Consider the following 24,831-nt stretch of genomic DNA (forward strand, 5'->3'; position numbering starts at 1 on the left):
AAGCCGGAATTTCTATTTCTTGTTCTAAGAATTCAGATTTAAATCTTAGAAATTACTTTTTTCTTTTTTCTCTGAATTCTTAGATTAAGTCTCCAATCCTCTTCCGTAGAGTGAAGGTATTAGAAAGTCGCTGGTGGCGGTATCGTCAGCTCGCTACAGAGTTCCTCTAACTATACCATAGAAGAAGAACGGTGAGCGACTCTCCGCCAACATGTCGCCTGTCAGGGCAGCCTTCGCATTTGATTTGAAAGAATAAGCCTTGTTATTTTAACAAGCGCTCACTCCGCTAACTAGTCTAAAGTAGATGCGACACCAAAACAATATCCTGGGTGAGACCTAGTTTATATATCCGCATTATTAGCCTGTATTCTGCTGCAAATTGCTCCAGGGCCTATGCTAATTTTAGCATTAGCCTCAATTTGCTAGGATTCTCCCGTATGAAGTAGTCAAAAGCTATGGCTTCGAAACGGCTTAATATTTAAAATTAATTTTCATACAGATTAAAGGAGAATATGGTGCAGTATTATGACTATATATTTAGATAAAAACTGACTAGAAAACCTTGAGCTTTGCAGCATTAATGCTAACTTGTTTGAGCCGCAGAGCAGTGTTGATGCATCTGTTGCTCATTCATTGCTGTTTTCCTCACTAACTCGATCGGCATCAATTATGTAAATATTAAAACCAGATTTACTGGAATGTCATTTATAGTGTTATAAAATCAGCAGCATTAAGATAAAAACTCAGCTACCGTTCAGAAAAATTAGAATTTAACGCAAATCGTTAGATTACAGAGTGTCAATCAAGGGAATATTTAAACATTACTTAGCTTTTTTGCCATATGATTGTATTTTTGTTTGATTTGTTGCTGTGTTATGTTGGATGCATAATTACGGCTTCTCAGTACCAATAATAATAATAATAATGTGATGATATGTAACATAATTAAATAAATGTCATGCAGAGCGGTGGGCGATACGGACCCTAAGGTTTCATCACAATATTTTGTGGTACTATTGTGAAAGCGATAAAAGTACTTCTGTGTGTAATTTTAGTTACCGCTGTGACTGCATGACACAGGAGTCCATAAACAAATACTTTCAAACTTAACATTTATTGATATTCTTCAAGAAAAAAAACAGTGGAGAAAATAAAGTAATAATATCGCCATTTTTGTTGTGTGTTTTCTTTTAAGCATTAATAATTCAAATTTATCTTTAGGTAGATACTTTATGGAACTAAAATGACTTAAAAATATAAAGGTCTGTCCTGTGCCTTACTTATCACCACTCTGGTGATGGGTAAGACATTATTTGATATGAATGTGACATAGTACAGCGACAGTTTTTCTTTTGTTCTTTGCTTGTTTGTGAAAACACAAAACTAATAAAACAGTTTATATATATAAAGGTCAAAAATAGAATAGATTCCAATCTTGACTGATGTAGAGCATGTACTGCTGAATTTTTGATAATTCATCAAAGCTTCTTATCCTTGATCCATATCTGATATTTTTTGCAAAGCGCATCATGTTGACAGTCGATTCATTTCGACACTAAAAATGTGAGTTCAACATATAAAAATCGGCTCGAACCAACAATCTATCCGTACTGCAATCTTTCCCAGTCCTGCAGAATGTCCAAGATCAGGCGGAAGGTGACAGTGGAGAATTCTAAAACCATTTCGGACAGCGGGAGCAGCAGCAGCGCCACGACCAGCAGCACCACCAACCCCGCCGCCCCCTCTCGCCGGCCCAGCGTGTTTGAGAGACTCGGTCCCAGCACCGGGAGTAATGCTGCTGATGTAAGCGTCATTCACTTTTTCTCTTCACCTACATCGATAAGTCTGGTTATCCGTATGTTGCTTTTAGTGGTTTTATATTTAATGTATCGCCTGGATAGAAATTTCTGCTTTAAACACCAAAGGAAAACTAGCATTTATGCCTTTGAATGTGACAAATTTGGATTTTAAGACAGTCCTCAGGTTAACCCGTGCGTTTCTTTTCAGAGTCACTGCAGAAATTGGCTGAAGACCGGTACCTGCAGTTACGGCAACACTTGCCGCTACACACATGGAACTCAGCCACGAAGCAAAGGATTCACCTTCAGCCGGTAAGACCTGCACGCAGATTAGACCCGCATCGAACCAAACGCTGAGCATGTCCGTTTGTGTGAGCAGGACAACCGAGAGGCCCACAGGTGACCTGCGGGAGAGGATGAAGAATAAAAGACAGGATGTTGACCCGGAAAACCTCAAGCGAGACCTAGACGAGCCCACATCCCCCACAGTGAGAGTAAGTTCTGCTGCGGAGAGTTTTTCTAGTAGCAGTGACTCTTTCTTTTGAGAATGGAACCGTGAGATGTTGTTTTAAGCCCAGATTAATCAAAAGCAATAAATGGAACAACTTATAAACTTACACTTTGAGTGATTTGTAAGTTTTGCCTTTAATAGCAGAGAGATCCCTCTAGAGGGCGACACAGAGAGAAGGAGGACATAAAGATCACAAAGGAGCGTACCCCGGCCAGTGAAGAAGAGCCTGCAGAGTGGGAAGCTAATCGTGAAGGTGCATTAAAACAATAATAGCACAAAATGTTCATAATTACGTCTCATAAAATGCTATACCTGGTTTGTTTCTGTGCACTAAACATTTATCTCCTCCCATTTTGACGTTCAGATTCTGATATCGGCGACTACGACTACGAGTTGTCCCTCGAGATGAAGCGGCAGAAAATTCAGCGAGAACTGATGCAGCTGGAGCAGGAGAACCTGGACAAGAGAGAAGATATAGTCATCAAGAAAGACGAGACCCCCGCCAAAACCAGAAGCACAGGTTTGCCGAAGGTAAGAGGCGCCTGATTGCGCACAGATTCAGACGCAGGTTGTTACTGTGGTTCTCGATTCGATCCGCTCCATCCAACAGGTCTCTGACGAGCTGCTGAGCTCCAAAGAGTCGCCCGTGTCCAGAAAGTCCAGCGGCTCCCCAAAACACAAGAGTGGAGTCAAAGGGGCCGCGTCTGGGAAGAAGGAGAAGAAGTTAGCACTGGCATTAGCCGTTTCAGAAACAACCAGGTATGCAGGAATCTCTTTGAGAAGATGGGTTTTATCCTCCTTGCAGTGACTAAACTTAAGTTGAAATCACAGGACGTGATGGTTTTTGTATAAATTTGTATTTTATGTCTTACTAGACCAACAAAAGCGAGTCACAGCAAGAAAAAAGGCCCCCGCACGCCGAGTCCTCCTCCCCCTGTCCCGCTGGACATTCCCGTGGTCGGGAAGAAGCATAAAGGCAAACACAAAAACAAGGAGAAGACCGAGGAGAAGCAGCAGAAGGAAGGGAAAGACCGGGGCAGAGATACGGAAAAACACAAAGAGAAGAAGGAGAAACGCAGGTCAGCTGTTGCAACCAAAGTTTTCTTACTGTCTTCTTTGTCTATAATTTATGAAAACATACATTAATTTTCTTGTATTATGTGAAATGTCAACACAAATTGGTGCAGAAAGATGACATGGAAGAAAAATGCCACTTTGTTAAAGCTTTTTTCTACTAAGCATGATGCTGCCTCCACCGAATGCTTTGTGCATTGGCCAAGCTGTTTGATTTTGTTCTAATTTTCCAGAACAACCCAAATATTTTGTATCTAATATGCCGTGCAAACCAAGTTGATGCAACAAAGCTGGTTCACGTGTTTGCAAACCCACATTTAAATTCACACAATTTACCAGATTTGTAAAACAAAAGTGCTTTTATTATCATTTTGCCTCAACCACTTTGCTTCCTTCTGTTTTTCTAGGGATCGTTCAGAGAGTTCCCACAAGGCCAAGCGTGCGCTGACGTCAGAGGAGCATTCGGGCAGCGTGTCGTCTCCCTCCAGAGACTCTTCGCCTCCAGCCAGGAAGAAGTCAGCTTCTCCCAAAGCTTCCCACAAAGCCTCGTCTCTAGCCTTCCCCCCCCAAAGGTTTGTCCAAGTTCTCTTTTTAGCGTCCCCTTAGGATTGCTTGAAATCCTTGAAAATGCTTGAACTTTATTTATAAAGACCTTAAAACTGCATGATTTTATTATGAAGTTCAATCTATTGTTTTGTTTAAAAGTCTAAATTTGGAAAGCGTGATGTACCGTTGAAACCAGATATTTAAAGATAATAAAAAGACACCTGAATTGTCTTTTCTGTAGACAATTCAGAAAATTGTCACTTTCTGTAGTTCAATCAGACCAAACTTCTCTTGTTTTAGGTCAACTAGAACCACCAACATTTTTTTCCACTCGGTAAATGCCAGATAATTTGGCAAGAACATTTTTTAGAGATTTTTTTTGCAACTTTCTCAGACCAGTCAGGTGTATAGAATGAGTGCCGATCACCAAAACGGATCACTTTTATCTCATTTCGCAGTCTGCCTGTGCAGCTGATCTCCTCTTTCCTTCACACTGCACAAGCACGTATTGTGAGGAACTATGAACGGGAACGGTTGCGTGTTGCGGTGGAAAATTACCTCGGGGGTGAAGCAGGTCAACATGCATCAACACAACAAATCTAATGTGGCATTTAAAAAAACACAAGCACTTGAAGTTTGGCTATATCGAGGCTCAGTGCAGGAAAAAAAAGGACATCCGGAGCGGCCAGATAGCAGGTAAAGCAGCGCACAACTACCAACACTCACCTGGATTAGCATCACGTCAGAAAGCTCAACACATAACCTGAAAAATGATGAAAGTCCTGGAGCTGGCGGTGTAAGACGCTGGTTCTGCCCTCGCTCGTGGACCGCCGCTGCGCGCTGTAGTAATATTTCACAGACGGTGCGCCGTTTCTGCTGCACCCAGCCGTGAACTCTCGTACCAAAAGTCTGCTTAAAGCTGCAGCATGTAACTGAAGAATAAAAAGATTTTAGATATGTATTAAAACATGTCTATTATGTCTAAATCAGGTGAATTTCTTGCCAAATAATTTTTTCCATTTTGCCAGATAACATAGCATCATTTATACCTAAACCAATCCAGGCGATCAGCAGAGATCGTCCTCATGGATGATCGATATCTGAATCGGCAGCAAAAAAACCTGATCGGAGCATCCCTATAAAATACTATTATTATTAATAGCAGTAATAACGATATGTGATTTAGTTCCTTTAAATTGGTTTTATCTCCAAAGTGGTGATGGAGAAGTTTGAAATTGTACCATAAAAATGCTTGAAAAGTGCTGAATTTTACCGTGGGAAAGTGTTCTTCCTACTTTACCCGATCTGTTATTGAAACTTGAAAAACAGTAGTGCTGAGGGATTGGTTTTGTCGCTGCAGGTCTCCTTCCCCGCTCCGCCACCAACGCAGCCCCACTCCCCCCCGCCACCACTCCCCCTCCTCCCAGTCGGGCTCCTCCGCCCATCGCCTTTCCCCCTCCCCTCGGCGGCGCCGCTCCTCCTCCCCCTCCTACCACCGGAGCTCCGGAGCGCAGGTCGGCGCTTCTTCGCCTCTCCACTCTCGGCGCTCCCGATCGCCTCCCACCTCTCACGACGCCTCCTCTCCACACCGGCGGTCCAACAGGTCCAGCCCCGCCCGCCACCACTCCAGGGGCAGAGAGCGAAGTCGCGGCGACCGAGAACGGACCCCGCCCATCCAGGAGCGCAGGCACGACCACAGAGACGGTATCTTTTGCTTTTTCTGTCATATCTCAAGGCCAGAGAGATGCGGCCTTGACAAATTCAGCTGTAGTTAGAATTTCCTCTTGAATGCTCTTAAACTTCTGCGTCTCGTCGCAGAGAGCCGCAGCAAACGAGAGAAGGATCGCGACGATCGCGACTATGACTCCGAAGTTCGAGATGATCGGGAGACCAGAGAGGCCCGGGAGCGACGTGACACTCGTGAGCGAGCGAGAGAAGCAACCCGAGATTCCCGCGACAACCGAGACGGCAGGGACTTGAAGGACTCCAGAGAGATCAAGGCGGAGACTCGCTCCAGCCGGGAGTCACTGGAACGCCGCGACCGCGAACGGGAGAAGGAGCGTGGGAGGGAAAAGGAGCGGGGCGACGCCTACAGGAAGGAGGAGCCGCCTCTGGACGACAGGGCTTACGGGCGAGGTCACGGGCGGGACGATGGAGGGAGGACGGAGAGCAAGATGGACAGAGCTGAGAGGAACGGCAGAGGGAGGGGGCGGGCCAACGAAGCCTCTGATAAAGGTCAGACAAAACGCAGACCTCATCATGTGATTCACTTCCTTCATTTTCAGGATGTCCAGGATGTTCAATTCATGTTTACAAAATGATGCCTTTAAAATATCTTAAACTCATTTTAAAAACTTAAGTTGGCCTTAAACACATTCATCACAGGTCTTACATTTTATTTTGGCAGCAATATTAGAGCTTGTATTGGAGTTTATTTTTGTCTTGGGGGATTTTCTGTCAGGCAAATCTTTGAGACACTCAGACATCCGCTAACCAGCTGCTATTATACCACTGCTAGGTAGAAGGCCTGGGCAATAAATCAGTAACAGTAACTCTGATCCAGAATCACACAGCATTTTGGGAGATGTAAGCAGAGGAAAGACTTTAGCTGACTTTGGCAATATTTCAGATATTTAAAACAAGTAATTAATCATTTTTGACATCGACTGGTCTTAAAAGTCTTAAATTTGAGTTGGTGAAACCTCCAGAAACCCTGAATTACGTTTTTTTGTTCTTGCACCCAGGCTCCAACAGAAACTCCCGCAGCTCCCAACTGGACAGCGGCTACGACAACTGGGAGTCGCGGAGCAGCGCGGTCCGGGACCGGAGCGTGGAGCGGAGCGGCAACGAGAGAGGCTCAGACAGGACTTCGGATCGGGACCGCTACGAGAGCGACCGCAGAGACCACGCTAGAGACTCGTCCTACGACCGGAGGGGGGGGCATGGAGAGAGGGATCACCGGGACAACCGAGACAGAGGTGGGGGTCGCCGTGGGAACTGCAGGGAACGTCATCTTGATGTCTGGAAACAGTTATCTGCTATTCACACTCAGCCTAGGCTTAGGAATTTAACGAAAAATCAGAATATAATGGGGAACTAAATGTATTTAATTAATTCAAATCAAGAAATGAATCTGATGTATTTCTAGTGGTTATTTCTAAATTTCTCTTTTGATTAGATATTTTTTCCTATCTGCAATAACACTTCAATGTCAGGTTTATCTTATTGTTTCCTTCTGCCTTCTTTTTCTTCATGACTTTTTGCACAAGTTGGAGAAGATTTTTATTTTTCCCTCTCTTTTCTTTTTTTTTCAGGTTCTCCAAACAGATATCAGAGGAGATCCGAGGAGTCAGAGAGGGACGAGCGGAGGACGGACCGAGCGGAGGACAGACGGGACGACAGGGCCCGCGAGAGGGAGAGAGAGAGGGAGCGGGAGAGAGACAGGGAGCGAGAGAGGGAGAAAGAGAAGGAGCGAGAGAGGGAGAGAGAAAAGGAGAGAGAAAAAGAGAGAGAGGCAGAGAGGGAGCGGGCCAGGGAGAGAGAGCGAGAGAGGGAGCGAGAACGGGAAAGAGAGAGAGAGCGGGAAAGGGAGAGGGAGGAACGAGAGCGAGAGAGGGAGCGGGAGGAGAGGGAGCGGGAGAGAGAGAGGGAAGAGCGGGAGAGAGAGAGGGAGAGGAAGGAGAGGGAAAGAGAGAGAGAACAGAGGGAGCGGGAGAGGCAGCGGGAGTGGGAGGAGCGAGAGAGAGGGAGGGAGGAGAGGCGGGAGAGGAGAGAGGACAGCAGGGACGAGCGGAAGATGAGGCACGTCTTAATCTCAGTCTCCGCTTTAATCTGCTTAATCTGATCAATACAGTAAAGAGCTGCAGAAACATTCATTCATTTTTAATAAATATAATTACATTTTAATGAGTGATGCTGCAGGAGGGTTGATTGGCCTAAAAACAAAATCTTGCCAAGTATTTTTATCTACCCTTGGAATATGACAAAACTTACAAGTAACTTTTGAGCAACATCTTGTTTGAAATAAATAATATCTTAAAACTGATCAAAAGTGTTTGTTCCTCTGGCAGATTGTTTTACTGGAAACCTGGAAAAAATGTCTTGTTAAAATAATATTGAGGAATTATTTACTTAAAACGAGGTCCTGTTTCTTGCAAAAATGTTACTTATAGGTTAGTTTTTTTCCCATTTCAAGTCTGCCAAGATATTTGCGCTTAAAATGAGATCAAACATACTTGGTAAGATTTTGTGTTTTTGCATCGTATATCTCTACAAAGTAGAGGAATATTAATTTTGATTATGACGTGTAATTTAAAAAGCAAAATGGGATAAATACCTAAAAAAAATCATATAATTTGGAAATTAAAATTGAGTACTTTTACATTAGGAAAGCACACTATAAAATTATCAAATTTTGAAGGTGAAATGATGAAAATTAAATAGTTTTTATATTTTCTTGGATTCAGCATTTGTTACGCTGCAGCGTTGAACTATAAAATTATTTTCTAAAATAAAAATTCAAAAAATAACTCAGCTTGACTGAATGAAAAATATTTGGATTCAGTTTTAAAATATATATATAATATAGATGAATTCTACATTTAAATAATTATAGTTTAAAAAATAAATCTTAGCTGAATTGTACTGCTTTTTTTCCCCCACGCATTTCTAATTTTAATATTTAATAAATTGGGTCCCTTTTACCCGCTCTGGCTCATGATTGTTTTCTTTCTCGCCGCCTCTCTGCAGCCGTAAAAGGCTCCGGGTGGAGAGCAGCCCCAGCCCCCAGCCTTTGCCCAAGCGAACGGCGCGGGACTTCAGCCCGGCGGACAGCGACGGCTACAATAGCGGCGAGGACAAAAGTGAGCGCCCGGCCGGCCGCGGGCAGGCCAAGCTCCACCCTCAGCCCCTCCTCCCCAGCCCCGTGTGTCTGCCTCCATCTGACAGTAGGGAAAATCTTTTTGAAAAGGACACACTGCTGTTTGATTTGCTTGTGTAAGGCAAATACGCCCTTCTGTTTATCGGCCAATCAGACACATCCGTTTGCTGGCGTTCTTGGTAAACATGCATGAAAAGCCTTGAAATAAATGCAGCTTTTACTGCAGTGGTACAAACCCACTCTGAAAAGTGTAATCGTTAACCTATGTGTTAATTTATTCAGTTAAGGGGAAAAGAGGAGCCATAATTATTGGAGGTTTTATTCTAGATTTGCTTTTGCTGCTTCTCTTTAAATGGGCCGTGATTCAAGTTTTATGCGAGTCTTTGAAGATCCTTCTGGCTGTTAAAACAAACCAAAAAAAAAACTCCATTTGTTGCCATGGATACACATAACTATGGTCATCCCTGTCAGCTGTGCACATTTTTTACCAGCAGTCTCTCCTTTCCAGCTCAAATTCAGCACTAGAAATAGACATCATCTTTTATCTGAAATCCCAGCAGAACTTAGGAAATAGAATAAAATATATATTTTTTTAGGCTTTGCTTCCATAAAACACGTCAGTGTAGAGGCATCTGATGGTTGCTATGGAGACTGGGCGACACTGAGATGCTGTAAATGTTTGAGTCAGTTTTTGTCGCTGCAGTAAAAAGAATGTATTTATTTACAGGGGTGCTAAAACATTTCTACCCGTCTGGAAATATGTAGCTTACCCCCCTAAAATAGAGTGTTTAATTTCTGACATTTTTCCCCGTCTACGTGTTTTATGTGCAGGCGGGGATAAGCACCGTCTGCTGAGCCAGGTGGTGAGGCCTCAGGACCGCTTGTCCCGGTCGCCGCCACGGAGCGCCGCGCCCAGTGAAAAGGCCGCTTACTGGAAAGACGAGGACCGCCGGGGAGCCGGGGACAAGCGGGACGCGCGCGGCCGCCACGACGAGCTGGAGACGCGTGCAGATCGAGGCCGAGGAGGCGAGAGGCGGGCGGAGTACATTCCCGATGCTACGTCAGACTCACGCGGCCGAGGCCGAGACCAAAGAGAATCAACTCCACCGCCTCCACCTGCAGCGACTCCCACCGGCAGCGAAGACACCGCCGCCGCCCAGTCCCACGAGGAAGGCAAAAAGAAGACGAAGACGCAGAGGAAGGGAGTGAAAAAAGGGCGTAAGGAAGAGGATATTCCTGTAGGGGCCGCTCTTGCTCCCTCAGAGCCTCCAGCTAGCGTGTCTGCAGACGTCCCTCTGCCTCTACACTCACCGAGAAAAGGAGCCAAGAAGAAGGGACATGAGAGGAAGAGGAAGCGGTCGCCAGGCGGGGAGTCTGATGCATCAGAGGAGGAGACGGCCGTCCAGGCGGCGCCCAGCAAGAGAAAGAGAGGCCCCCGGACGCCACCGCCGTCCATGAGACCAGATCGTCATGCAGCCGCCACCACAAACACCGAGCGCTCCCCGCTTTCCAAAGCGAACAACTTCAGCGATTGGTCCGATGAGGAGGAGTCAGACAGAGGAGGAGCAGCGGCAGACACACAAGCTCCGCCCCCTCCTGCTGAGAGGACTCCGTCCGAACCGCTGAGGAGGGGCGCCGGACACAGGATGGGCCGAGACCGGGAGCGGGGGGGCGCGCCACCCATCGCCCCGCTTCTCTCCCCGGACCCCCCCATGCTGCTGCAGACTCTGACGCCGCAGCCGCTCATGTCCCAGCCGCTGCTGCGGAAACCTCCGCCGGAGCCGGTGCGCAGCAGCAGCATGGGCAGCAACCAGAGCCGGGCGTCGTCCCGCCGCCCGCGCTCGCCTTCCAGCGAGTCGGCCCACCTGGACGACCCTCAGGGGCCCCGCTTGCGCCGCGGCCGGCTACAGGGCTCCAACTCCAGAGACCGAGACCGGGACAGAGAGCGGGAGAGGGAGAGAGAGCGGCCGATGGTGGGCGATCCTCCTGGGGGCGAGAGGAAATCCAGAATCGATCAGCTGCGGAGAGGGGAGCCCAGCCGCAGCACTTCTTCAGGTCAGGATTCATAACCTGTCTGGAGCCAATAATCAGATTAATCACGATGAATCAATTGTTGAAATATCGGCAACTAATTTAGTAAACAATTAATTTTTAGCTGGACTGTACAGACTCAAAAAAAATGCCATTTGCTGAAAGAACATCATAAATAGAGTAGTAATGAAGACAAGTCAGCCCTAAACTTCTGATCTGACTTGTTTTGCAGACCGTCAGGATTCCCGCAGCCACAGCTCCAGGCGCAGCTCTCCGGACTCTGAGAGGCAGGCCAGGTCAAGGTCGCGAGCCGGCTCCTATGACAGTCGAGAACGGGAGCCTTTCGAGCGAGAGCGGGATCGTAAGGACTTCCGGCCCCAGCAGAACCAGCAGCAGCAGCCGCCGCCGCCACTGCACCTCCAGCAGCCCGTCCAGCCCCAGAGAGACTGGGAGCCAGAACCCAGGGACTGGGCGAGCCGGGGTCGCGACCCCATGCTGATGCGTCCCGGCCGGGAACCGCTGCTAAGGGGCGAGAGGGACATCCGGGAGCGCGAGCGGCTGCTCCCAGAGGGCCTCATCCAGCAGCACGAACGAGAGAGGGAGCGTGACCGAGACGGCCGGGGCGATCGAGGTGCAGATCGAGAACGGGAGAGGGTGATGATGGACCTGCCGCCGCACGGCGACCCGAGAGCTGCGGTACGAGGCGACGCGAGAGGCGACATGGTGAGGAGCGACTTTGAGCCTCTGCTCCCGAGAGAAGCCTTCAGCCCTCTGGAGCCAGAGAAATCCAGCAACAGTCACCATCCAGCTGGAGATCAGCGCGAGCCGGAGAAGACAGAAAGCATCGACGGTGAGAAGACAAGACGGAAAATCTTGAAATGAAAGATCATGAAATCTTCTTCATGTGACTTAAAATGTAATATTTTTCTAGGAGAGGATGATGGGAAGGAAGATGAGCAGTCCATCGCTTCTGTTGGAGAGGAGTATGAACCCATCAGCGACGATGAGCTGGATGAAATTCTGGCCGACAGCCAGAAAAAGGAGGATCAGCAGGAGGAGGAGAAAATCACAGGTATTTGGCTGCAGTACTTTTTCTAGCTTCTGCAGTCATTCTTTGAAGTAATCCCACAAAACCTATTTAACCTCACACATGTCCACAGGTCCCCTGGATGTGATCGATGTGGACTGGTCCAGCTTGATGCCCAAGCAGAAGCAGGAGCCGCGGGCGGCGGGTGCGGCTTTGCTCCGCTTCACGCCAGGCGCCGTCCTGCTCAGGGCAGGCATCTCCAAGCGCCTCGCAGGCCCAGAACTCTTAGAACAAGTCAAAGAGGTGTGCAGGTCGGAGCTGGACGATCCCAAAGGTGTGTGTGTCTGAGATTTCCTTGAGCAAATCTCAGGAGGCCTCTGACTGAAGACAGTCTCCTGATTCTGTTTCCGGGGCAACAGAGAAGATGCTCCACAATAATCTGACTAGAATTACACTATGAGTTGTTAGTGAGCACTTCTAATCCACCTCATTTGCTTTTGTTGCTCCTCTTTAAATCTCTGTTTGGCCTTGTGGTTACAAAACCTGGCAAAGAGATTTTTATTTTATCCTATTCTTTTATTCTTTCAAATGATTTTATATTGATTTGCTCCTGGTTTTAAATTATTTTGTAATCGATTACGCTCTTGTTTCTCTCATATCAGATGCTGACAAGCTCTTTGAGCATGACCTGGGAGCGCTCAACATGGCTGCCCTGAACAGGCGGGTGGAGAGGGCCGGTTTACTGAGCAACCTGGGACCCTGCTGTAAGGCGCTATGCGCTCGCAGGGACTTTGCCATTCGCCGGCAGCTGTTGAAAAACGAAAAGGTAACTAAATGCTCCTTAACTCGTAACTAATAAAATGTCACGCGTGTGTAAAAGAGAAAATAAAAAATATTCCTTTCAATAGGGTCAAACGAAGCAGTACCCCACTACACCTGTGGTGGACAACGAGCTGCTCCAGATGAGCATCCGTCTCTTCAGAAGGACCGTGGCCGGTCAGGCCTCGGCCCCGGAGAGGTCAGAGAGCGGGTCTGCTCCGGCAGGCGAGGCTGCCGAAACGGGCAGCAGCAAGCTGAGCGCAGCTCAACCAGAGGTTTGCGTGTCCTGAGAGTAAAACGCATGAAAAGTCTTCATCCGAACTTTTACTCTTCATCACTTTTCTTTACATAAGAGCCCTGTTTAGTAGTAAGAGGGCGTGACCATGTGACAGTACTCTAGGACCCCCTGCTGATGAGCCCATAGAAGTGTGTACTCTGTATTCAACATGTCTAATTCATGTTTTTGTGCTGTTTTAAAAGTCATTTTTAATTTACGGATCTTCTCTCGATTAACAAACTTCGTTTGTTTTTGTATGTTCTGCATTGGTTGCTATAAATGTGCATTAAAATGGTTAGATCTTCGGGGTTTTTTTTTTTTTCTTCTTCTTCTTCTTTGCTTTGTGCAAAACTGACCGTCCAGTCGTGGAAAATATGGAACATTTCATGTTCATAACGAATGAGCAGATTTGGTGAGGGTAAAAATCCACATCCTGCAGAGACTTGAACGAACTTACGACAAAGCACTGCCAAATTATTCTGTTGGTCTGTATAAACAGTATATTGTGCTTCATATAGCTGAAATGAATGGCTTGGCAGTGACTCCATGACTTGAACTGAAGAGTGTGCAGAGCACTAGCAGGCAAACACTGCCATGTTGAGTTTCCTTGTCAACCCACAGAAAAGGAAATTCCCTATAGGAAAAAGCCTGATGCTTAGCGAATAATCAGTGAGGATGGGAATGGTGCAGGCCGTGTGTTCTGGCTCTGTTGGCACAGCGGAGGCCTTGGATTCAGTGCGACTTCACCCTCGCACCACCTTTGTTTCAGGATTGCGTTACACCCGACATCATGAAGACGAGGACACATCTGGTTGTAGTGTTGGGACTGCACACGTGAATGCTAGAAAACAGTTCTTTCTGTGTCATTTCAAAGTGTACAAGTAACATTTGGTGTGGTGTTGACTTGTTTTCTATTGTAAAATAAATGTAGAATAACATCCTTACGCTGTGGTTAAACTGGGACAAGTCTGAAGAGCTGAAAATACGTGTCTGACTTCTTCCTTTTGTACTTTTCTTCATTCCTTGAGTCCAACCTTCCAAGTTTTCTAACTCATTTCCTGCCTTGCATCCTTCCTTTTCCCCATCCTTCCTTGTCTCCTGCCATATGAAGGAGCCATTTCTTTGTATTCTGATGATCATTTCTTGGTTTGTATTTTATGAAAATATCAGTGACGTACAATTTATACAGCTTTAGTTTTCTCGGAAATACAAAGGTTCTGGAAAAAATAAGTGCCTTGGTCATCCTTACAAGAGGGAAATGGGTAAGTTTCGCTCTTGTTTGTTTTCGGGTTATTAAATTTGAAAATTGCAATTGATATATTTCCTTACCTTTTTTTTTTTTTCTTATACCACAAACATGGTATCAGTGTCAGATGTACCCATACCTGAAAAAGTCGTCCCAGGCTCCTTCCAGACATACAGAAGAGACAAAAGAAGAAAACAAAAAGAACATTGGCCATTAGGAGTTTTCCAGCAGTTTCAGATTGTTTATCATATCATACAGTTCTGCATCTTGTTGCTTGTCCATGAACCTCTGGGATAAGAAGAGGTGGCAGAGTTCCTTCTGAAAAATGGGGAAAGATGGTTTTGTTTTAAGAAAATTACATTTGTGAAGAACTTGCCCATGATAATTATTACATTTAGTTGCCTTTCAAATTTCTTTTCTTTTCTCAGGGTCCCAAAAATGTCATTCTTAGAAAATCCAGGTAAGTTTGGAGTTTTAGGGAAAAGCCCGTAGTGAACATCATCCCACAAAGCTTTACAATTCACAAATTCATAGAAAAGGTGTTCAGTCGATTCAATATCACCATTGCAAAATAAACTAGTGTTATCATCAATAGCAAATCGAACCCTGAGGAATTCCTTCAGGGGTAAACACCTGGAAAGATTCTGGAGTTGACTTCCTTGGCTTTTGGAGGAACTGGAAGATTTAAATAATTTGTTCTAATTTTTCCCTTTGAAAAGAAATGTAATATATAATTTGGATTTGATACAAAAGGAAACAAAGTACTAGAGAAGCATTCCCTAATTTTTGAGTTTTTTAGTTTATTATCTGAAATAAACTTCTGGTTAATAGGAAGTCCATTAACCAGAAGTCCAGGTAGAACAGGGGTTTTGTAATCAGGGTTCTCATAAAAACATTTAACTTTACATAAAATATTTGGGGGAAATGGCTCTAATAATTTTTTGAAATTCACTTTTATTTTAAGGTTATATTTAACACTGAAGTCTTCAAAAGACATAATGCCTCCATTATTTAATAAATCCATCACAGACCAAACACTTTGTTCTAGCCAAGTATGTGCAAAGATTAATTTTTGCAACGGCAGTTCCACAAGGAAGTATTGTGTGGGCTATAGTTATGTTTATCTCCAATGTAAAACTTGCTGGTTAAAGAAGGAAAGTTTAACAGGCAGTTTTTTTAATTTCGAAGTCGCATCTAAGAAGGAAACTAACCACCCAGATTTGAAAATATTTTACATGGAATATGGAACCATATTGCATTATTATTTGTTATAAAAGACCGAAGCCAGTTTATTTTTAAAGTGCCATTCATGCTGTCAAATTCAATAGCTTGCACACATTACTACACTTTTATTAATTACTCTTTCACAAAACAATTAAAAAACCAAAACCTGGACAGTTTTTAATATCAGGGCAGGGGTACTTTTTGGAAGAAAAACAAAAACAAAACAAAACAAAAAAACGACCCCATTATAATTTAGATAAATAGGGTGTATCTGATTGGTTAATTTCTCATGTAGTTATTTAATAATTATGTTAAAAATACTGGTTCCTGGTGTATGATTCAATAAAATGATTAATAATTAATAATCTACTGTTTTTTCTGTTTAGTTGACTGTGTTTGATTATAAGGATTTACTCCTTGTGATGAAATCAACAAAAACAAAAATAATTACTTTCATGGGATTTTCTGCTTTTATTATATTAATAATTAAAGCCTTTTGATGAATTAGGGTTAGGTTTTTTTTTTTAAAAAACAAGTTTGGTAGTGATCTACCCATTATATATAATAGAAAGTTAGTGAAAAACCACTCCATGGGGCTTCATTAAAGTCATTCTAAATAGTTATAATATAAGTCTGTCTGGAGAGCAGAACAGTTTTTCTCGGAAATACAAAGGTTATGGATAAAATAAGTGCCTCGGTCATCCTTCCACAAAGGGAAACCGGTAAGTTCCAGCCGCAAAAGTCCTTGTTTGTTTTCGGGTTATTAAATTTATAAATTAAAATTGATTTATTTCCTTAACTTTAATTAGTTGTTTCAAATGTTTTTATATGTGTTTATCAATGTCATTATTTGCCAAAAAAAATGTAGTTGACTCTAAAGCATTGGGAACCACTATTCATCTATCTGTTTCTAGTGTATTTTATTTCCAACGGACCCATTTCCTTCAACCACTCCGCTCTGATTTTGGTCCGTCCTTCCGACTTCCGCCTCAGCTACGAGCCGAGGTGAGTACTTTTTTCAGGATCAAAACCATCTACAATCCATCACCATCTTCTGTTTTAAAAGCAAAAAAATTATGCTTTAGCGTTATAAGTATGTATATAAGGACAATATAAAATGTCACATTGTGTTTTAGATAGTTTAACGTATGATTTGGTAGTTACAACGATGAGATGTAGCAGGGGATCGGGAGATGTGGCTTCAGCTAGCGTGGCTAATCCAAGTACAGTTACTCTGTTTTAGAAACAGAATTGGTCCTTTATCAAATTATTTTTATTGCGTTTTCAGTTTATATAAACTGTAATTTGTGTATTATTTGTAATAATGCCATAGTTTGCCAACTTAATGCTAACGTGGCGGTTTTCTGTGTAAGATTGATGCGAGTTGAGGTTGAAGCTGCTTTGTAGTTTTAGCACTTGTTCCAATAGCAACTAAATCGGTACTGTAATATATTAATAATGTTCTCCAGATGGCCCCAACCAAGAAAGGAGAGAAAAAGAAGGGGCGTTCAGCCATTAACGAGGTGGTGACCAGAGAGTACACCATCAATATCCACAAGCGCATTCATGGAGTGTGAGTACTGCAGAAAAACAGAATATTTTAAGCGTAGTTTGCCATTTGTGAAACTTATGTTTGTGTTTATTGTCAAGCCAGGTAAATTCCAATATTTGGCATATTTTTTTAACATTAGGACAGGTCAAAATACTAAAATGTATTGATTCCTTCTAAATATTTTTGTTGATGGAGATTAGAAATTCATTAAAAATCAAAACTGGCTTAAACGTGTTTTTCTGTCTCTGTTTATGCAGATTTCCATCACCGTTTAATATTCTTGATTGTGCATAGAGAGCAAAAAGTTATATTTAATTGCTGATAAACTGCAAATGGTTGTGTAAACAATCCGACAATGTGTGAATTTCATTTCGTCCCCCTTTCTGCTGTTAATGTGACTGAAATGTCTCGTGCAGGGGTTTCAAGAAGAGGGCTCCCCGTGCCATCAACGAGATCCGCAAGTTCGCCATGAAGGAGATGGGAACTCCTGATGTCCGCATCGACACTCGCCTCAACAAGGCGGTGTGGAGCAAGGGGATCAGGTCAGTCAGTCTGTCTGATTTCCATTAATGAACAAAAAGGAAATTAATAGGCTTAACATCAAGAAAATCATTATTTGAATTTCCCACTTTTTTTTTTTTTTTCATTTGAAATGCATGACGGTGCATTTAATGCATTTCACTGCGCCAGGAGGCCCTGGCCTTATGGAATATGAAATTGCACCTAAATCATAGTTTAATTTTGCCTGCTCTCTATCCACTAATGTGTGCAATGTGTTTAAAAGCTCTACATTAATATTTCTTTTTGTGGTTGGGATCATTGGAAAATATTGGACGAATTTTAACTCAAGTTGGTGACAATTGTACGTAGGATATATTACATACATACTGATCTGAATCTGCTACCTGTATAGCTCCAAATATTGTTTTTGTGCTTTCTGGAATTGATACATTCTGCTGCAGAAATTATTCTTACTATTTTTTGCTGATTTAATTGGGCTGTTGGTTCTGATGAAAAATCAAGATGTCATTAAAACTGAACTTGGACGTAGCGGTGCAAACAGATGACACCTATGAGGTTTTATTCCAGCTTGTTTGGCACTTGAAGCAGCCGTTCAGTCGACTTCTCCTGATGTGTTGTGCAGGAACGTGCCGTACAGGATGCGCGTACGGCTGTCCAGGAAGCGTAACGAGGATGAGGACTCTCCCAACAAACTCTACACCCTGGTCACATACGTTCCTGTCACCACATGCAAAGGTAAATCCTCAGGCCGCTGGCTCTGAAGCGTCTTTACTAGCAATATAGATGTTTAATCATTTGTTTCTCCTTTTTCCAACAGGTCTGCAGACTGTCAACGTTGATGAAAATTAAATTTGTGGAATAAATGAAAAATAAAAAATAGAAAAAGCTTGTCTTTGTCTTTTGTTTAGCTCATTCTTGTCACTTATTTGTTCCCATAATAAGGAACATGGTGAAAAGGCCAGATGCATTTCTTTATAAAAATGACCTGAAAGTTTACAGACTGAACTTTCTCAAATCTCGTGTTACAACCATGGAATTTTAAATGTATTTTACTAGAGTTTTGTGAGGCCAATACAAATGAGAGCATGATGGGAAATAAGACATTTTCTTCTCTTTATATTTGTAGGAAAAGTAGTTTCCAACTTAAGATTTGAAAATTGATCTAAAGAATATGTTTAATAGTCATTTCATGTGGAAATTTCATCAAAGTGAAAAATATGCCAAAACAGGCATTTTTGTTTGTATATGTTTTAACCAAAAGTTAGTAAGAGTTTTGATTAAATATGGAAGACAAAAGTCAGAATTGGACTTTAATCAAATAATTCTGAGAAAGCAGACAGCATTCTGACTATTAAAGCTAGAATCATCCTTTTCCACAAGTGGGAAATTTAGGCTGTCAACATGACAGTGGACAGAACAAGAGAAGCAAATAAAAAAATTAAATACAGTAAGGTGTAGAGAAAACACAAGATAGACTGAAATAGATATGAAAATATTAAATAGAAAAATACATATGTGTGTATATATATATATATATACATAATTATGTAATTATCTTTAATCAAAAGTTTACATTTTCAAGTGAGAAGCTGGAAATAAAAACTGATCCTGTTTTGCATCAGTTTGGGAATCAAGGGTCAGTCATCCGCAGACTACAGAACGAAAATGTTTCTAAGCCTTTTAAAAAAAATAATTTAGGTCCCTTGAATATTTATCCATCTATCGACTTCATCTCCACAGCTTGTCACATGAACACATTCATTCAAGTCTGAGCATTTAGAACAAGAAAAACAGGAGACGCTAAATCTAGGGTGCAGTGACGCGGTCCCGTCGCTGGGAGGAGCTGTTCATTTTGCCTGCACTTGGATCGGACGGAGTGAAAAACACATTAGCTTCGATAGCAATGGCTAATGTTTACTCCTTATTTAGCTTAGCTGTGCGCTTTCTATAACTCAACATAAGGTAAGAGGAAATGCTTTACTGGCTCACTATCTGCTTTGTCACCTTTTATGAACATCGCAGAGATAAACTAAGGGATATGCGGGATGTCAGGGACGAGCAGGCGTGGCTTGCTAACTGGCTAGATACCTAGTTAGCCAATTAAAGCATTTTTATATAAACTACTGGAGCTACAAATGCTAATATTTTATAGAAATTTGTACCACCCAGCGATTTTCTCAATGACACCTCTTTGAATCGCCTTTCGCATGATTTAAGGCGTCTCATTTTGCGTGTTGCAAACCTGTCCAGGTGCGAGCTTCTGTTTTCCATGGCCGTGGGCTGATGTGCACATCATGCGGCACCAGTGGCTGCTCCTCGGGGCTTGTGGCTGGGTCCTGCTCGTCCTCATGTTTGTCAGTAAATTCATCAGCTTTAAAACTATTGAAGGTAAGATACTGGTCACCGGTGCTATATCTTCATGCAACACTGGATGGAAAACAATCAGGAGACATTTCAGAAGCTTATCGGTCACAGAGAATGGTTACTGTTATTAAAGCTAAAGATTGTCAAAAGAAATATTAGATGTGCAACATTTTGTTCATTCTACCTTTGCTTTTCATGCAAATTTTTTAAACTCTTCTATTTACTTCTTTTTTTTTCAGCTACCTCTTGTGTTAAAATACAAAACTGTAGTGATAAGACTCCAATATATATTTTCTTTCAATACTGATGTTTGGGCTGTTTTTTTGGTTATGATGGCACACTTTGATATTAGAAATATTTCAGGACGATAAGCGGATGATTTATTTCATTTTATTCTGCATGTTTAGTATTCAGATTAACATTTGTTTGTGCTTTCCCAGGTTACAAGAAGCGACCTGCTCAAAGTTGGACTGTGGGAGATACAAAGGTGGGGAAACTGGCATCTGTGCCGAGCACATTAAAGCAAAATCAAACACCATCACATCAGGTGAGAAATTCATTTCAGATATTTTTTATTTATTTATTTTTTACCTCTTTCCTATTCACACAAAAAAATTGCTGTGAAATTCAGTCCATCAGTCATGGCAGCTCTTGTGTGATTGTCTCAGCCCTCAGTTGCGGCCACCGCGTCAGACTGGCAGGAGGTCTCCGAGAGCCGACTCGAGCATCTTTCAGCCGTGTGCAAGAACAGCAGCCTGAGGAATTTAACTCACGTCTCGATCAGCAAGTTCGTCCTCGACCGCATCTTTGTCTGCGACAAGCGCCAGATCTTGTTCTGCCAGACGCCTAAAGTGGGGAACACACAGTGGAAGAAGGTGCTCATTGTGCTCAATGGTGAGTACAGGATGGACTGCTGCACATTTTACTGGAGTTACAGTGGGAATTTACAAGGATGAAGCTTAGAAAGTTTCTGGTTTGTCTTGGCTGCTGCAGGAGGTTTTCCCAGCGTGGAAGAAATCCCAGAAAACCTCGTTCACGACCACGACAAAAACGGCCTGCCCCGCCTGTCGTCATTCTCCCCGCAGGAAATAACTGAAAGGTTGGTTTTGTTTGTGTGTAAATTGCATACTGCAGACAATCTTTTTTTTCTTTTTTCTTCCCTGCAAGTGCAATGGATCAAATTTAATGAAATTTAACATGCCTCGTAGGAGTTTTTCAAATTTACTTGTTAATCCTTGCTGTCTGCCTCACCAGATTGAACTCTTACTTTAAGTTCTTCATCGTGAGAGATCCCTTCGAACGCCTCATTTCTGCATTCAAGGACAAGTTCGTGAAGAACCCGCGCTTCGAGCCCTGGTACAAGCACGACATCGCGCCGGCCATCATCCGCAAATACCGCAAGGTCCACCGCGAGAGCGACCTGGCCGCCTCCGGCCTGCACTTCGAGGACTTCGTCCGTTACCTGGGAGACGCCGAGGGCCGGCGGCGGATGGACCGGCAGTTCGGGGAGCACATCATCCACTGGGTGACGTACGCGGAGCTGTGCGCGCCGTGCGAGATAAACTACAGCGTGGTCGGGCACCACGAGACCCTGGAGCACGACGCGGCGTTCATCCTGAGAGCGGCCGGCATCCACCAACTGGTGTCGTACCCGGCCATTCCTCCGGGCATCACGCGCTACAACAGGACCAAGGTGGAGCACTACTTCTCAGGGATCAGCAAGCGGGACATCAGGCGTCTCTATGCACGATACCAAGGCGACTTCCAGCTGTTTGGCTACCCGACGCCAGAGTTTTTACTGAACTGAATGGGAAAACTGAACTAGGGTGCTGGATTTTAGCATCCTTGCTGCCATAGGAAGAGCAGACTTTAAAATAAATTGTCTACTTTTACTCCCATGGTTTTGTTGGAATAATTGGTGTGAGCTGTGTTGAATTATCATTTTACTGAAGGAAAGTAGTCAATATAATAATTGATGAGAGGTGTAAATCAAACGAAGAACACATTTAACGGTTTTATATTTAATAATCATGTCTGACTTCTTATCTGTTATACAGGCATATAGTCCTGTAAATGTAGCTATATTGTTGCACTGTTTGGATCTCCTGATTCAGGGATTCGTTATGGATGATGCTGCAGGTGCATCTCAGTAAATTAGAATACCATTGAAGGGGCAGTATTATGTCAAATTGACTTTTTTTAATATATCTTTACATCATGTTATAATGTTACTCCCTCATCAAAAACATACCAGGAGTGTTGCCTTGATTGCATGTTTGAAAAACCCTTCAGTCTCACAAAAGAAAAAAACACTTAACTGCCCATTTCAAAGTTTATTTTAGTTGAACCATGTGTACTATGTAGATTAATTAAACAAATAATTTTTGCTAAACTATTTAAACTCCTTGGTGACGTTTTCAGATGCGCCTGCGCAGCTGCAGATCCTGTTCTGTTATAATTGAAGGTCCTCTTTGAAGAACAAACTGAGCACTTGTGGTTTTTCATTAAGGTTTTTATGACTTATCGAACAGCATTAACTTTTTTACATTTTTATAATAATGAAGTATAATAACGAGGCAAGCAAATGTCTTGTCAAGGAAAAAAATAAAACCTGGGTAAGGTTAATATAGGTGTAATAATGAACTGAAAAACTGACTCCCTTTGCGCCGACACTGGATTTTGAAAGCTACTTTTTTTTTCTACAAGAAGTGTAACACTTAAATGTTCTTAACATGACTTGCAATTAAACATTTTTATTAAATGTTGATATTTATATTAGGAATTTGGTGACGGGTGGCTGCAAGTTTTAAAGCATTATTGGCTCCCTGTGGGTAGTTTGTGTTTCAGAGACCGGGTTTAAAATAAAGGCGTAAAATATCTGTGTGGTGGTTTCCATTTGTTGTGCTTTTGAATTTTGTGCAAACAATTTAAAGGGACGTACGACAAACCTTGTATATCTGCTTTGGATTCACTTGACATTTCAGTAGTGTGGTTTCAAAGAAACAGTGACGTCTTTGTTTCCTTTCTGTTATCCCAATAACTTGCTGTAACAATTCACAAAAAAAAGTGAACAACTTGAAGAAGCAATTTCTGCCTAATAAATATGACAAGCTAGCATCTTCTTAGATATTGCTTAGAATGACCCAATCTTTAAAAAAAAACTATCGAAACAGCGACGTAATGATCAACTCTGGATGCAGTGATACCAAAGATCCACGAGGTGGCGGTAAATACTTGAATTAACAGTGACACCAGCTTTGAACTCCAATGAATCCTTGATCTAAATGCCACTACTCGAGGCTGTTACGGTGAAATACTGGATTAGTAAATGTCACCTGTTGTGTGTCCAAAACAAACATGCCAGGTATAAGATAACAGTAATCACATCAACACAAGGAACAGAGTTTACATTTATTACCTGCTGAATGTTCGCGTTTGATTTCTGGTATCTTTTTTTGAGACTAATTTACTAAGCGTTAGTCATGTTTTACAATGTTATACTCATAAATATTGAATGTTTCCCCATTTTGTCATGTTGCAACCACAAGCTACATTGTGTTTGAATTGGAATTTATGATACAGACAACACAAAAAGTGTTTAATTGTGAAGCAGGAGGAAATTATGCAAACTTAAGCTAATTTTTCGTGCAAAAATCAGCCAGATTGTACGTAAAACATCTGTGAACATGTAAAAGAAACAGAATAGTGGTTTTTGAGGACTGAAGTTGCAGTTCTCTGTGTCTAAATCATTCATTTGCGACACTGATTATATGTTTTGGGTCTCTGACCTTACGGAAGGGAAACCTCCACCCCAGTCTCAAGAGGGGTGGAGGATGTTAAGGTTAAAGTAAAGTATTTGGTATCCACAACACAGAGTGTATGTTGTAACATACTCTTTCCATGTTCAGATGATGGATTGGACAATGCTCAGCAAGTCGTTGAAAGCTCGGGTTGTTAATTGTGAATATAGAAATGCATGTCACACTTTTCAGATTTTCTTTCACTTTACATTTGCAGACTACTTTGTGTTTGTCTACTAAATAGATATATTGAATGAAAAGTTCTCTGCATTTTCTCCCTCAGCTTTGTTGCTTTCCCCCCAGCCTGCCCAACTGGTTCCTCCTGTCTTTTTATTTGCATGTCTTGGTAAAGTTTGTTCAAGCAACAGATTGTCTGTCTCTGTTTGGACCTTTCACTGTACTGTGGCGGTAATTAACTGACATCCTGCCTTTTGCTTTTGCTTTGTTAGAAAGCATTCAGAGCATGACGCCGTGTAGCGCGCTTAAAGGATTTATGATTATTGGTGCAGCTGCAGAATGGCTTGAGATAAAGACGCAGAGCCATGATTGAACTACATCAAGTGAGGTTTGCAGAAATTACAGCTTTTAGTACAACTGACTCACCTGCAAAACTGTACTGATTTTTAACTTGTTTACTATTAAGATAGCAATCAGTTCTGGAAATTAATGTAGCAAAAAAAATCCTTACTTATTTTTCTCCTAAAGCTCTCCGGTGTGCCAACTGTCCAGACACAACATCCCCTCCTGATTCTGCTCATCTGCCACACCCATGCTTACCAGTGTGAACATTTTAGGTCAATGTGCACACGTCCAGGCCGGCATCTGCCCTTGTCTCACCTGTCTGCCCGCTGAGGTGCTTTGTGTAAACACCACCATGCGGGCTGATGTCAGTTGGACAGTTTAGGCAGGAATTGTGTGTTATCATCACTGTATCCACGCTCACTGAGGAGAGACCCAGCCCTAATCTCTCTGTGTGCAGCCAACCGGCTTCCTGTGTTTGAGGGATTCTCTTCTAAATCAGCGTGAAGCCAGAGGAAAGCAAACAGAAGAGAAGCTCTGCTGGGGTAGCTTCACCTTCAGCGTAAAAGAAAGACAGATAGAGTTCCTGATGTCACCGTGACACAATAAAAGAGGAAAAATACATTGATACGTAGGAAAAT

At 42.8% G+C, this 24,831-nt stretch overlaps 3 protein-coding genes and 1 long non-coding RNA gene across 6 annotated transcripts; 3 read left to right on the forward strand and 1 right to left on the reverse strand.

Moving 5' to 3' along the window:
- Window positions 1-169: 169 nt before the first annotated feature.
- Window positions 170-13,907, forward strand: zc3h13 (zinc finger CCCH-type containing 13). 2 transcript variants are annotated; one of them, XM_014969867.2, is made up of 20 exons: window positions 170-329; window positions 1,627-1,803; window positions 2,008-2,111; window positions 2,179-2,293; window positions 2,452-2,563; window positions 2,675-2,841; window positions 2,921-3,069; window positions 3,186-3,389; window positions 3,792-3,956; window positions 5,291-5,634; window positions 5,749-6,165; window positions 6,675-6,908; window positions 7,245-7,731; window positions 8,680-8,876; window positions 9,641-10,864; window positions 11,073-11,690; window positions 11,772-11,912; window positions 12,001-12,201; window positions 12,530-12,693; window positions 12,776-13,907. In XM_014969867.2, the coding sequence occupies exons 2-20, from the start codon at window positions 1,636-1,638 to the stop codon at window positions 12,974-12,976; spliced, it is 5,412 nt and encodes a 1,803-aa protein (XP_014825353.2). In that variant the 5' UTR covers window positions 170-329; window positions 1,627-1,635; the 3' UTR covers window positions 12,977-13,907. The 2 variants fall into 2 exon arrangements, with proteins under 2 accessions (XP_014825353.2, XP_014825360.2); XM_014969874.2 differs by having other exon boundaries at window positions 8,680-8,792.
- Window positions 13,908-16,336: 2,429 nt separating this feature from the next.
- On the forward strand, window positions 16,337-18,395 carry rpl31 (ribosomal protein L31). The gene is made up of 5 exons (XM_014969898.2): window positions 16,337-16,438; window positions 16,903-17,006; window positions 17,402-17,527; window positions 18,130-18,242; window positions 18,325-18,395. The coding sequence occupies exons 2-5, from the start codon at window positions 16,903-16,905 to the stop codon at window positions 18,354-18,356; spliced, it is 375 nt and encodes a 124-aa protein (XP_014825384.1). The 5' UTR covers window positions 16,337-16,438; the 3' UTR covers window positions 18,357-18,395.
- An 801-nt stretch (window positions 18,396-19,196) lies between these two features.
- Window positions 19,197-22,750, forward strand: chst10 (carbohydrate sulfotransferase 10). Of its 2 annotated transcripts, XM_088013860.1 has the most exons (6): window positions 19,197-19,469; window positions 19,758-19,895; window positions 20,312-20,418; window positions 20,540-20,765; window positions 20,865-20,970; window positions 21,126-22,750. In XM_088013860.1, exons 2-6 carry the CDS (start codon window positions 19,802-19,804, stop codon window positions 21,676-21,678), a joined length of 1,086 nt encoding a protein of 361 aa, XP_087869986.1. In that variant the 5' UTR covers window positions 19,197-19,469; window positions 19,758-19,801; the 3' UTR covers window positions 21,679-22,750. The 2 variants fall into 2 exon arrangements, with proteins under 2 accessions (XP_087869986.1, XP_014825373.1); XM_014969887.2 differs by lacking the exon at window positions 19,197-19,469 and having other exon boundaries at window positions 19,739-19,895.
- On the reverse strand, window positions 20,427-24,463 carry LOC148160743 (uncharacterized). The gene is made up of 2 exons (XR_015765608.1): window positions 24,360-24,463; window positions 20,427-20,717 (listed from the first exon to the last, which is right to left on the reverse strand). It is a non-coding gene; the product is annotated as an uncharacterized LOC148160743 (long non-coding RNA).
- Between the last annotated feature and the right edge of the window lie 368 nt (window positions 24,464-24,831).

This window comes from Poecilia mexicana, unplaced genomic scaffold (assembly GCF_051168715.1).
Source record: "Poecilia mexicana isolate PSO_F unplaced genomic scaffold, ASM5116871v1 scaffold_2, whole genome shotgun sequence".
Classification (NCBI taxonomy): domain Eukaryota; kingdom Metazoa; phylum Chordata; class Actinopteri; order Cyprinodontiformes; family Poeciliidae; genus Poecilia; species Poecilia mexicana.